We start from the raw sequence: 14,435 nt of genomic DNA, 5'->3' as shown, positions 1-14,435 counted from the left end.
AATAAATAGGGGGAAATTGGGTCACCCTGTATGCAACCCCTTTCATTCATAAAATATTCAGAGAGATGTTCATTTTGGACAATACAAGAAGAGGCATTTGATATGAGTATATGTATCCATTTAATCACATTGAGCCCAAAGCCATTTTTTTCCAGAACGAGGAAAATAAAATCTTTAATCACGGTTTTAAAATCAATGAGTATCAACTTACCTTTTTTGTCAAGTATCTTAGTTTCAAAAATGATATCGTAAAGTAATCTAGTATTTTCACTTAAACATCTCCCAGGGATAAATCCTGATTAATTACAATGAAATAATTTGTTTAAGGATTGCTTGATTCTATTAGTAATACAAGAGCTTAAAATCTTATATACAGCATTTAATAAAGTAATGGGACGCTAATTTTTTAATCTTTTTCTATCTTTATTTGCTTTTGGAATGCAAGTAATCACGCCCCAGTTCATAGTAAAAGTCAAAGAGTTAGAATGATAAGCGTGATTAAAGTATTTCCATATCCAGACTCTTAAATCTTTCCCGAAAAATGTAAAGAAATCAATTGGGAAGCCATCACCTGGGCTCTTATTTTTTTTCATTGCAAGTGTAGCTTTACCAATTTCGTTTAAGGATAACGGCTGCTCAAAAGCCTGTTGCATATCATTCTCTAGTTTTGGAATTGGAATATTGTTTAAACATCAAGCTTGGATCAGTATCTACTGAACTATTTTTTTGGTACAAGTTTCTATAAAATGATTCTTGTTCTTTAATGATGAGAGTTGTATCATTTAGTTCCTCACCATCATTATCGATCAAGGAGGAGATGATATTATTTGTTAAAATTCTATTTTCAAGACGACAAAAGTATTTAGTTGGTTTCTCTCGCTCTTCATACCATTGTAATCTCTTATTAAAAGCATTTATCTTGCTTTTTTATTCTTTATTTTTTTCATAATCCTTTTTTGATTCAGATAATTTACTTAAAGCTTCTTCAGAGATATTTTGAAAATCCTCTCTAATTTTACTTTCATATTGGTTTATTTCTTTTTCTAAATCGCCCAATTTCTTTCCTCTTTTCTTTTTCAAATATGAGGAAAAAGAGATTGTTTTACCCCGCAAATTCATTAAAAGGTTTCCAAGAATAGGGAATGAGGTATATTCAGTTTAAATCCAAATCATCAAAAGGAGCAGAATGGTCTGATCTATAAGATGGATCAACATATTGTTGTTTTGTTTCATCAAAAACAGTCGTAACCATATCCACATATTGTTTATTTCTTAAAAGGGAAGTGTTAAATTTAAAATATCCACGGCCCCTATTATTTATCTGAGAATCATTTAGGCATAAAGAAATAGCCGAATGGTCAGGTTTATAACCTGGGAGAATGTCAGCAGCAGAGGATAGGTTTAAAATATCTTCACTAACCCAAAAAAAGTCTAGCCTAGCTTGCTGTCTGGGTTTATGTTTCCACCATGTAAATTTTCTAACATCTGCATTCTGTTCACGCCAAACATCATATAGGTTAAACTGAGATAAATAATCTAAAACAGTTTTTCTAGCTTTTGGGTTGTTAATATTTTTATACTTTTCCAGATCTATAGATTGATCAAGAATGAGATTCCAATCCCCACAAATTATAATCGATGGCATTTAAGATATCATGATAAAATTTTGGGAGATCAGATTTCGGCCCATATAGTTTCTGCCCATATGGTTATATCAGCAATTATAAAATTTTCACCATCATCTTTCATAACCTTATGAATAGACATCTCAATGGAATTGAAAAGAATAGCGACCCCTCGGGCATTAGACTTGAAGGGAGCAAAAATACACTCAAGGACCCAGTCATTCCTAAAAATGTTCACTTGATTTTTATCTCTATGGATATCTTGAAGGCAGATGACATCAAAATTTCGTTTGCGCCAAATATTAAAACCTCTTTTCTTTTTTAGTTTATCAGCTAAGCCTCTGCAGTTTGCAGATAGCAAGGATAGTTTAGATTGTATTGACATTGCATATTGGAGTTATAGTTTTAACAACAGAATATACAAGGGATACATATCTTGTCTGTGTAATGACTGATTTCTTTGGTTTTACATGAAAATAAAAGGAAAGGAAAGAATGAAAACAAAGAAAGACCGATGTTTGCAGCTCAAGGATTGTGGAAATTGCTATATTGTTCCGCATAGTTTGGTAACAAGGCCATAAAATTATTGATTTATATCAGTAAGTAAAGATATGAGGTAATATAAGCATTCATGTAAATAGCATCTTAATTGCAGACTTAAGAAGTAAACTAAAATTACTTACACTCATATAGGTTAATCCTTAAATAATCCATGTAATCGGATGATAAACATAGGCGTTATCGAAGATAAAACAAAAAAACACTAGGGGGTTTCACACTAGTGTGCGCACAGCGTTTTGAACACAATAGCATACATTTTAGATAATGTCCACATAGAGCCTGTGAGGAAAAAAGGAAGCGTCATAAAATCCTCAAGTGTTTTCCGTATATCCAATCAGGGAATGGAGACCAAAATCAGAAAGTTAGTCCTAGACTAGTGATCCGCACTTGCTGTGTAATGAAATACCTTTAAATGCTAAATACTGAATGGACTACTTTGATATTAGCGGTTCTTCCCGTCTGTAAGTTGTTTTTTTTGTGAATTAAACTAAATTGTCTTGACGCTTGCGTCTTATTCATAAGGATATCTGGTGACATAGACTATAAACGCATCAGTGTAAATGCAAGTTTGTACTGCTAATATGAGTGAATAAGAGCGACAAAACCCTTTCCATATACAAGAAATATGTGGCAAAAGCAGAGTCGATTGAACGATTGTAAACCAAGATTCTCGACACCAACTTCAGACACAAGAAAATGAGTAACTCCCAACCATTCAGGAACTATTGAAATCCAAAGAGAGAAGCACGCCGTTCACAGACACCATGTTATCTACCTACCCAGCGTGTACTCAACTGTGCTTTAATCAGATCATCAACCACAAATGGACATTTTATTGCTTTATTGCTTGTGTCACCATAGCCAACTCCTCGTTATTACATCCAGCCCAAACACTATACCTTCAGTTTACTTCTCTTCTGTTAATCTCATTGGCTTCATCATTATATTGTTATCTCTGTATGTTAATTCTATCTCATCGGCTTCGGGTAGAAATAGATCTGAGAATCAATTTATGAAATTCTATTTCAAACAATTAGTTTACACTGCATCATGGTTCAGACCGTATCTCAAATTCCATATGTCACAAAACATTTAAAACAATTCTTAGGTCAGACATATCGTGTAAAATTGATATTTTATTTTGTCGTATCAAGGACCTCATGGTGTCCGCTCTGATAGCTGGCACCATCATGGACGCCATTGCAGAGAAAACATATAACAGCAAGAAGAAAGCTATACGAAAGGCAAATGCAAGGTCAGCTATTTATATGATGTTCGAGGACCATCTGTTTGATGCTGTCACACAGAGACTTATTATCAGAGCGAATCATTGTCTGGTTCACAGGTTGCGTAAAGCCGTTTCTATGTTTTACTGATCTATCGTTTCACCATGACCATTTGATACAACCATTCACCATGTTCTAGAGGCCTAACGCAATCTCAAGATTCCTCTAAATACCCATTGGATTTGAAACATATCAGTTATACACATGCTTAAGAGATTGCACACATACGGTATTTTAATGGTGTATTTGTTGGTAAAATGTTCTAACCAACTGATAGCATTAGCTGTGAACATACTGACTAATGTATATTTGGTAATACAGAAGCAATATTCACCACGAACGGATGAATATTATGCACAAAATAGTGGTGGAGTGTACCTTAAGTGCTTCATAATTGTACACTTCAAATTGTATGATTAAACATTTATCATAACGAATGCATATGAATCAGTGCGCATCTATTTTATAGTTTCTACCGATCACTGACAATCGGGACAATGGATGCGTGTTATTGGGATCACAAGAAGACGTCGGTGAAGCTTATCGAAAAGAGAATCAAAGACAACATCTGGAATATCGATTTCCTCGCCCTCGCCTTCGAAAGTAAAAACTCGAGTATATTCAAAAGTGAAGGCATTGTGTTCTATACCTTATCAAAGTGGTATGGCGACATTCCCAAATCTACATCTATACTGAAGGTTGGTTCAGCTTTTTTTCTTGAATGCCTTTAGCATTAGAGGTTCACAGTCAACCATGTTGGATATAGAACATCACAATGTGCTTTCTATGTAGTCTAGAAAAAGTTGATTAATTGGCCTTAAAACAATTGTATATGTTTACAACATAAGTTTGTGAAATAGTATGACGACATATTACGGGCCATACAGCGGGCCATGTGAGCACAGAGTGTGTTGGATATTTCGCTTCTTTGTGGAATGTACTCGTGAATGAGGTCTCAAAAGTGCTATATTTCTGTCACATCGAGCATTAATCATTGAATATCTTTCACCATATTACAGCTCATCGTATGTACGTTGTGTCCAGCCTTCATGTTTTGCTTACTGAAGAAGAAATCAGACACAGACAGAAAATATGACAGCCATGAGGGCCAACCCGGGGCGCCAGAGAAGACTTCTACCACGTACGTTTGCACATAAAAGCATCGAGGATTAACATTCGTTTTTGAGTACTCTCACTGAACCAAGTTAACCAAACAATTGATATTTCGCTCATCTTGCTTTTGTTTCAAGGCGTTAGGATTGGCATTCGACTTTGCAAAAATAGTTATTCTCTTGTTGCACAGAAACATTTGTATCAGTTGAGATATTCATAACAAAGTGTAATGACATGTATAGCACCATGTACTGTTTTCAAAACTTGATGTCATTGGAAAGGACAATAAGTGGTCAAGTCTGTTTGAAACAACTTCAGTTTTCTAGGGTTGATAAGGTTTGACTTTTGTCAAGGTCAGTCAAATCTCCTCAGATGACATATAAGTCCAAGATGTGGAATATTTGAAGTAGATATAACCCTTGCGTATTGCAAGAATGTCAAACAATATTACACAAAACATTCGTTTGGAAACGTTGCTACATGTTATTTATTCAATATTTGTCCATTAGTTATAGCGTAGAAAAGTATCGATGCTGGCAGCAACTGGTGACTGTCCTTGTTGACTGCTAACTTCCATTTACAGGTGAACTGCTGAGTAGTGTCACCATTTTCAAAATTGGTGATAGTTTTACCTTGGTAAAGTGAATGAAGATCTACCTGCCCTGTATTTGCATGTCTTCTTATATATAACATAGGCTGTTTACTTTCAAGGAAGAAAGCGTGTGTTGGCTGCTCTCGTCTCGGAGCATATTATTCGACCCCAGTGATCAAGTACACATCGAACCTTGTAAGTGTGTGTGTGTTTAACGCTGCACCCAACGATATTCTACCTATATAAATAATCAGATCTTGAAGAGACAATCTCCTTGAAGATAAGAGCGACAAATACATTATCATAAACATTCGAAATTCAAAAAGCAGAGTCCATTTTATGATTGCGATTATATCATGAGCTATTTAATAGTGAGTAATTATGGTCGTGAAACTGTTGGAATCGCACAATCGATTTCCTTTGATTGTCGAAAGGGAGTTGTCACTTTTTATCTACTGAACATAATAAAGTACTAGCTTCTTGTTTAGGGCGAACTATGGTTTCTGTCTGTATGTGATATGTCATACATCACTGGTGATGTTAATGGATTTCGCCTCAAACATTTTATATGATATGAAAAATAAATGACATGTCATTGTCACAATAGTGAAGATTTGGCTTTAACGTGTTCTCACCCTCAAATGTAGGTTTTGTTAACAAAAGTGCATTTACAAGCTATACCATCCTGCATATAAGCATGCAAGTAATACCACAACGGTGTACGCATTTGGATGGCGTAACAAGTGTAGTTTCGAATAATTCCTGTCTACGTTAATGAACAATGATTGTTAAACAGCAGCAGTTATGAATGTAACAGATATCATCCTGCAATATTGCCATTTCCTGGAGCTCAACATGTTAACCTCCTGACACAATATTTGGAACAATACATAAACTTATGTAACATGTTGCTTTGCAGCTGATCCACTGTATTTTCCTCGGTCTGTATGCCCATTTCATGCTGATTGTACTCACAATGGATTTCAAATGGAACTGGGAGATCCCCCTGCTCTTTTGGATGGTAGTTTTTCTTGTGGAGGAAGTCATACAGGTATGCTGACGACATTGTAATTAGCCATTACGATACTTTCATAGCCGCTTAAATATGATTTAACATATTTTTATTCAATGAATTTGGATCGGTAAACAAGCCGAAAGGTTTATGTTAATACCTATCCAGTACAAGTTATAGTCATGAAGGCATTCAACAAGATAATACATGATGATAAACTAAATACGTTAACAAGAGTAAATGGTCATGGACAACGGTTTGGTGTAATGAGTAGAACAATTAATATATAAGCGGGATCTATAGTCTCACGTTAGTTTAAACCTTTTGGAAGGAAGTATGTACGAATGTGCTGATTATACGATATCTAGATTAGTTGCATGGGGAAATATGCATTACCATGCAATTATATATACGCTTAAATATGAATTTTGTTAAAATGAAACCAAGAGTATATTATCTTTTCTAGACATTTAGCCATATCCTCTGTATGATACAATGGTGAACTACACATCTTACAATTAATGGCATGCACAATTACTAATAATTGCTATAGGGGCGGTCGGGTACCCTAGTGGTTAAAGCCTTCGCTCGTCACGTCGAAGACCCGTGTTCGATTCCCGAGATGGGTACAATCAATGTGTAAAGCCCATTTCTGGTGTCCCCCGTCGTGATATTGCTGGAATATTTCTAAAAGCGTCGTAAAACCATACTCACTTATTGAATTACTATAAATAATAAGATCTAATCAAATTTAGGTCACAATTCTACATATTTCCGCAATGTTACACACAGTAACGCTCGTAAATTGTCCCTTAAAAAGATGTGAACTTTAACGTTTAACTTTGTTGCGTCCCCACTGTGCATCCAGTGATGATTACACAAGTAAAATAATCACTGAAATGTAAGTTATCGTATGTCATTAACTATTGAAAACTCTTGGTGAGTCTGGCGTTATACTTGTTCACAGATTGCACAACTCACGGAAGAACAACAGCAAAGATCAAGGAAAAAGCGTAGAGAAAAATCATCTAGCCGCTTGTCTTATAACAAGGCTATCCGACTTTACTTTCAAGATGAATGGAACATTCTGGACAGTGTTTGTGTTGTTGGATTCATCATTGGCTACACTTTGCGTTGCGTTCCAGCCACCTACGATTATGGACGTTTATTCCTCAGCATTAACTGCATGTGTTTTATCTGGCGATTCTTTCAAACTTTCACTTTGAGCAAGACGATCGGTCCAATGTTATACATGATGTTCAAAATGGTAGGCATTCATCAAACGACTATCAGTTCAACGTGACCAAAATTTCATACAGCGCGACTTAACATCTTAAAAGAGGGAGCATGTTTTGTTGAGAGACAAAATACCCACTATAAATATTATTTGACTAACCACCTGCACGATAAATGTTACAGGTGAAAGACCTTCTGCCGTTCCTGGTGATCTTGTGTGTGGCGCTATTTTCCTATGCAGTTTGCACGGAAGCTATCCTTTACCCGAATTCAGTTTGGACAATCGACTTTGTTCTTCAAATCCCCGTAACCGCATTCTGGTTGATATTTGGAGAATTGGACTTCTTGGGAGAACTTGAAAGTATGATTAGTTAATTGTGTGTGACTAGGTGTATCGTGGAATCTCACATTTTCTATCACTCTTTTTTAGATATACCGAAACAAAAATGATTGACCATTTGCTTCAAAATGAATAACTAATTCCCCCTATTTGCAGCCTGTACCAAACCAATATGTCCCTCGAACATTGGAAGAAGATGGGTTCCATATTTCACGGCAGTGTACATGATTATGACCAACGTCTTGTTACTGAACCTCATAATCGCACGATTCAAGTGAGTATACATTTACAAATCAGTGCTTTGAAATATCACATAATGAGGATATATTATTGGCGATTAGTTTGAAACACTGATCACAAATTCATATTTACTCTTTAGAAAATGTGTTACCCATTACTGTACAAAGTAAAAGTAGCTGCGTTATCTCAATGCATCGTGGCCTGTCGTTTCAATGAGTGGCATGCCAATTTCTCGCTGTTACGTTGCTTTCACAGCAGTGTTGTCATACACACATACTTTGGTATGTCTTTCTATTCTACTCATATTTCTGTCTATGTACATGGGGGAGTGTAGGCAATAATTTGTCACAGGGATTTTGTTATATATGCCTTTCCAGTTTCATGAAATCAATTCAGGGTCACTTGTTTTAACGCATCACTATATATGCGTGGGTATATATTTTGTGAACATCGGGATAGAACACGTTTACTGAATTTCCTTTTTGTAACTCACCTTACAAAGAATTACCAAGTAAATTGTTGCATACTTATGTGTTTGTCTTTCTTTACATTCAGCCACATTTTCGAGGAAGTAAGAGGAAACACGGACGAAGTATGGGCAAGACAGAGGTGCAGTCTCATGTTGGAATATGAAAGTAAACCACCTGTACCTATTCCCTTCTCCATTTTGTGGAGGCTGATTTCTCGCCTTTGTTCTTGTCGGTGCAAAAGCAACCGTAAGTACATTCATCCAAACTGTTGTTGTTTCTGAAACGCTAAATGCGGAATATTTCAATAATACGATATCTCAATAATTTCTCTGTGTGAATGTTGTTGTGGGAAAACTGAAAGGAAATTGCAGAAAATTTCTGATTACTATAGCTTAAATGATTAAGATCGGATTATCACCGTAGTTTGTAAACGTAATGTAAAGGGTAGGCATTCGATCGAACGTCAAGCCCATCAGAGGTGAGGTGAAACGGGGTTTAACGTCGTCTCCAAGATTATTGCACTTACATAGCGACGTGCATGCACGTGTGTGTGTTTGTGTGTGTGTGGTGGGGGTGGGGGGGTGGGGGGTGGGGCTGGGGGGTGGGGGGCTGCTTGTACTAGTCCGGACTAATGCCGATTTTGAAGTACTAGCCCACTGAGACATCATGACGCAGTTTAACATCAATTCCCTAATCAGACACAGTAAACTGACTCCGAGCCGACCAGTCCTTGTTTTAGCCCCTTAGTGCCGAGCGCCAGGCAGGGTAACAACAAGTACCATCTTGGTATTTTGGTATGATGCGGCTTAGGCTCGAACCGCGGACCTTCCGCTCTCAGGGCGGACACTCTACCACGAGACCACGAAGGTGGTAAACTGCCATCAGAAGTAAAGAGAAACCTTAGATAGATGATATAAATTTATGATGTTCCAAAGAGAATATACATGTGCTGCATCTCATAGGGCTTTACTTCGATCGACAGACCGTGGTGTGACTGAAATACTTTATACAGTGTTTAAAACGACCTCAAACTCAATTCACTCATGATATCTCAGACATTATTAGCAACAACAATGTTGTCCTCGATACCATGTGACTGTGGTATATAGAACCGGTATGTTGCAGGTGGAAAAATGAAACAACACCCAGGTGACGATAAGACGGATGTTGCTGTAACGCCTCCGCAGGAGGATTACAACGAAGACAACTGTGACACTCTGACGACAGATTTAAACATTCCAAATCATGGTAGTACATGTAGATGCATTTGCCTTCAAACCCAAATCATTCGTGAATGTATTAACCAGATAGCAATGTGTAACATAGTCGTCTTCTTTTGGTTTCGTCTTCTCAGGTCAATGTCCATCCCTGCTGCTGCATGCAGCCCTAAATGCGTGTTCACCCCGGTGGTTAGGTACCCACGGTAAAAGTAAAGTTCGCTAACAGTGCTTTTAATTATGTCACTAGGGTTGGCGTAATGCATGAAACAACAAAAGATGAACTTACTCATCCGCATCAACCCTGGTTCAGAGAATGGTCGACATTATAACAATAAAGAATCAAAACTATTTCTACTTATCTGAAACATTTCTCTGTTCTTTTTCGTATGTCACTGATATGTAAGATTCATGTTTACTGCAAGAATATACTTACATCCCCTTACAAAATGGCCACCGAGTTGATCCGATCAAAGAAGAATTGATATCCCTATCCCTTTTTTATTATTAACATATATCATAAGTTCCACGGGAACACCAGGCTACTGTTAACATAGATGCATGAAGATAGATATCCAGGCAAACTGGTGAATGTATGAATGTAATGTTACGTGGTTAACGCTTTGAGAGGGGATTGTGTCCTTTTCGAAATTCCTCATTCCAAGAATGGCATGCTGCTTATCACAGAGGTGCAAGACATCGGTTCAGTAGGCACTTATTATTTACATAGCACATACAAAGAAAGAATATGTATAAAGTAATGCCAATTCATAAAAACTCCAATCCTTTGTATTCTGACTTTTACCAACGTAGGCAGATTTAGACCCTTAGCTGCTGCTGAGCAGAGAATAGCTTCTTGTTTTTCAACCATTTCAAATGCCGGTGGGTTCAATTCAATGTGACAAATGGCGATATATCTCCAATATTGGTGAAAGCGTCATCTCACTCACTTTTTTTCAGAGGAAGAGCTCAGTATAGACTATAGCGAGGGGGAAGGGCCAATTGAACCACCTGTTACAATACTTCCAGGCCAGTGCAACATATGTAAGTATTGATGTCATAAACACAATGTATGTTTAAGCGGATTGTCAGAGATATATATGTGTCATTATATTGCATTGGTTAACTCCGCACTCAGCAGTATTCCAGCCGTATGGCTGCAGCCTGTGAATAATCGAGTGATTGATATTGTGAGCAACTATCCACGCCTTCAAAGAAAGTCACCGAGCCTGACAACCCGTTCCATTTGGTCGTTCTCTTACGATTAGCGTAGGTTGCTGGGAACCTGTTCCTACCCATGTGACTCATCATCATATCTTCATGTTGTTTATTTATGCATTTTGACGAGGATTGTTATATTTAGTTTTACATAATTAAAATGCAGTGTATTTAATAATCTTATTAATAATATTATCTAATAACCCTTCACCCAAAGTTTTCTTGCTTATGATGTGTCCATGCTTTTATCGTCCTTAATAAGCGACAGGTCGCTTAGTGTGACCATAGAGTGAGGCTGAAATGATAAAACCGCAAGATAAAACCGCAGCACATTTTTTTCTGAATGTTAATCAAAGTTTTCATATTTATTCCAATAAGTCATCGACAAGTGCTACGTTTATTTATTAACAAATACGTCGGATAATTGTTCTAGCTGAGACATCTGATGGAGATGGTGTTGGCGGTTACCACCAAAACCTGGAAGCTGCAGATGTTGGTTGTGATGAGGAAAGTCAACTGAATGAGGAAGGCGTCAGCGAGCAATCAGGTATAATGTGCATGAGGCTTATTTCAATGGTCGTCAGAATGTCCTGAAATTGAGTGAGTGAGTTTGGTTTAAAGCCTAAAGTCCTGACATGTGATTTTTGGTACCGTGTAGATACTCAAATTACTGAAACCGATGCCACAGCCGAAGATGTGGATGCTCAAGTGGATCACGAAGATGACTCTAACCAGCAGACGTCGGAGGCTCAGCAAGATGAAAACTATGATAATGGGGGTAACAATGGTGAGTCACTGACAGAGGTTCAAAAACAGGTAAATTTGGTCTTCCAATCATTCAATATACTTCCAGATATGAACCGTTTGATGAATCCGTACTGTTTGTTTGCACGGATACAACATAATGAGTGCATAATCCCGGTTCTGCTGATACCCAGTTGATCAAGGTGATGCGTATTGGTTAAGTACTTATTTCTAAGCGTCCAGAGAGTGCAGATGACTCTCACGTGAAGACATGGTGGGAACAAATTCTGAGTGAAAGTTATTTTAACGGAAACGTATCCGAAAGATTATTAAATGCTGTACATCTTGGTCAAATTCATAATTGACCCTCCTCAGTTAACACAAGCACAGTTACAAGTAAACAGTCGTAGGAAAGGCTGTTCAATATCCCGAAAACCTGGACAATCTAGGTTTTAATGTTTTCATATTTAATACAATCTATCCATATTTGGCGGTTATCATGTAGATGCACGAACAGCCGAAATAGTATAGGAAATAGTATGTCTGGTGTAATTCAAGAGTTGATATGAACCATACTGTTCATTGTTACTGATACAAAGAAATGCATCCATAATGTTTGTTTTGGAGTGACTGGAGCAGACTGATAGAGATGATTGGAAGCCAGTGGATTAATTGGTTGCACAAAGGGATTTAGCAATTAGGTGATGGAAACATCCAGGCCCCTACCCATTAGAATAAAAGAACACAAGACCTCAGTACAAAAAAATGACTCAAAATCATCCATCTCCGACCACACCCAAACCCACCCCGACCACAACATCCAGTGGAACAACATCAAGATCCTGGCCAACAATCAGTCAGACTACAAAATCAGAAAACTCCTAAAAGCCGTCTACATCAAAAGGATCCAGCCAGCAATAAACAGAGATCAAGGCTACTACATCCCGCCTGCTTACCATCTCCTAATTGCTAAATCCCTTTGTCCAACCAATTAATCCACTGGCTTCCAATCATCTCCATCAGTTTGCTTGCTGACTCTGTGTCCATTAGACAATTCACTGGCTTCTAATTCACTGATCCTTATCCACGAAAGTCGAAATTTATTTTCAGACTACTATGGTTACTATGGAAGTGATTCGGAAGTTTGTTCTGACGATGACATGGACATGGAATACGCTCGAAGTCAAGAAGGAACAGAAACACAAAATGATGAAAATAAAAGAAAGGGAGAAATGAATCTGGATGAATTCGAGAGGGCAAATGCTGAACTATACCTTCACGAAAGAGTTAAGCTTGCAAATTAATAATGTGTTGATTCTGCAGGACATATGTTGAAAACCAGTACAAAATGTATATTGAGAGCAGCAAATGACATAAAAAAATACACGATCTGAAGTGACTAATTCAGTGTTCCATCATCTACACGTTGATTTAACGTGTGACGCAAAACAGTGCTGACACTTCACAAAATGTTCACTTATGTGCACTGTCTTTGTTTTGATTTTAGACATATGTAGATATGACGCAAAACTGTCATTGGTCCTTCTTATATTTTCTTTCATTTAATTATGTTGATGTAAAGTAATTATAGTATTTCCTCTGTCTTTAGATATGAAGCATAAATGTGCACTCCTCTAGATATTGTCTTTGTTTTTTATATTAGATATATGTAAACAAGACGCAAAACTGTCATTGGTCCTTCTTGTATGTTCACACAATTACATTTTGATTAAATGTTGTTCGTCACATATACTTATGACTCATGACTGTATACTTATCTAGATATTGACTTTATGTGCGTGTCTTTATCTTGAGATATATGAAGACATGATGCAAAACTTGCATTGGTCGTTCATGTATGTTGACTCATCTCAAATTTGATTTAATGTATTTTTCTTGTTTTTTAGATATACACATGATGCATAGATGTATGTACTCATCTAAACACTGACTTAATGTACGTTTCTATCTCGTTAGGTAACTGTAGATATGATGCAAACTGTCATGGTAGTTCTTGTATGTTGACTTATCTGAATATTTATTTCATGTATATTTCTTGTTCTTTAGATATAAAAACGTTGTATGATGCATAAATGTACACTCATCTAAAAACTGACTTAATGTACGTTTCTATCTCGTTAGGTAACTGTAGATATGATGCAAACTGTCATGGTAGTTCTTGTATGTTGACTTATCTGAATAATTTTTTTCTTGTCATATATGTCTGACGCAAACATGTACACTCATCTAGATACTAACTCAATGTAAAAATCGCAATGTTGATACATGTAGATGTGATGCAAAAAATGGAATTGGTCCTGTTCATAAGTTTTTATCTGAAGTACTTCTCTTGTATTTTAGATATGGGACATAATTGTACACTCATCTAGATATTTATATGTATATGTACTTCTCTCCATCTTTAGATATATGCAAATGTGACGCAAAAGGTCATCCGTCCCTCTTAATGTTTACGCATTTAAATATTGACTCAATGGTATTTTATCAGTTGTTTTTGATGAATGTAAATATGACGAGCAACTACACCGATTTACTATTTACTCTGTTAGATATTGATTTAATGTGTGTAACGCGTAATAAGGTCTTGGTTTTAAATATATGTTGGTGTGACCAACACTATGCACGAACATTTCTTCAATGTTCAATATTGATTTAAAGCAATGTTTCAGACGAACTATCTGGATAGACACGCATAGTGTGAAGGGATTAATATTTATAACGCCAAACTATGCACTAGTATATTGTAGATGTCCAGTTGAT

At 36.7% G+C, this 14,435-nt stretch overlaps 1 protein-coding gene across 1 annotated transcript in view; it reads left to right on the top strand.

Moving 5' to 3' along the window:
* The window catches only part of LOC139468895 (transient receptor potential cation channel subfamily M member-like 2), a 58,418-nt gene extending 45,370 nt beyond the window's left edge, over window positions 1-13,048 (top strand). Inside the window, exons 18-31 of the mRNA XM_071251027.1 lie at window positions 3,341-3,441; window positions 3,942-4,170; window positions 4,492-4,613; window positions 5,297-5,372; window positions 6,097-6,228; window positions 7,157-7,456; window positions 7,609-7,786; window positions 7,922-8,039; window positions 8,561-8,721; window positions 9,601-9,723; window positions 10,653-10,736; window positions 11,344-11,457; window positions 11,569-11,697; window positions 12,765-13,048. Coding sequence (XP_071107128.1) covers window positions 3,341-3,441; window positions 3,942-4,170; window positions 4,492-4,613; window positions 5,297-5,372; window positions 6,097-6,228; window positions 7,157-7,456; window positions 7,609-7,786; window positions 7,922-8,039; window positions 8,561-8,721; window positions 9,601-9,723; window positions 10,653-10,736; window positions 11,344-11,457; window positions 11,569-11,697; window positions 12,765-12,958 — 2,061 coding nt within the window. The 3' untranslated portion in view covers window positions 12,959-13,048. The remainder of the gene's footprint in view (window positions 1-3,340; window positions 3,442-3,941; window positions 4,171-4,491; window positions 4,614-5,296; window positions 5,373-6,096; window positions 6,229-7,156; window positions 7,457-7,608; window positions 7,787-7,921; window positions 8,040-8,560; window positions 8,722-9,600; window positions 9,724-10,652; window positions 10,737-11,343; window positions 11,458-11,568; window positions 11,698-12,764) is intronic.
* Window positions 13,049-14,435: the final 1,387 nt, after the last annotated feature.

The sequence above is a fragment of the Haliotis cracherodii genome, unplaced genomic scaffold (genome assembly GCF_022045235.1).
Source record: "Haliotis cracherodii isolate W230 unplaced genomic scaffold, xgHalCrac1.p SCAF_2, whole genome shotgun sequence".
Classification (NCBI taxonomy): domain Eukaryota; kingdom Metazoa; phylum Mollusca; class Gastropoda; order Lepetellida; family Haliotidae; genus Haliotis; species Haliotis cracherodii.
The sequence above is the reverse complement of the archived record's forward strand: the minus strand, read 5'-3'. Positions and strand labels throughout refer to the sequence as shown.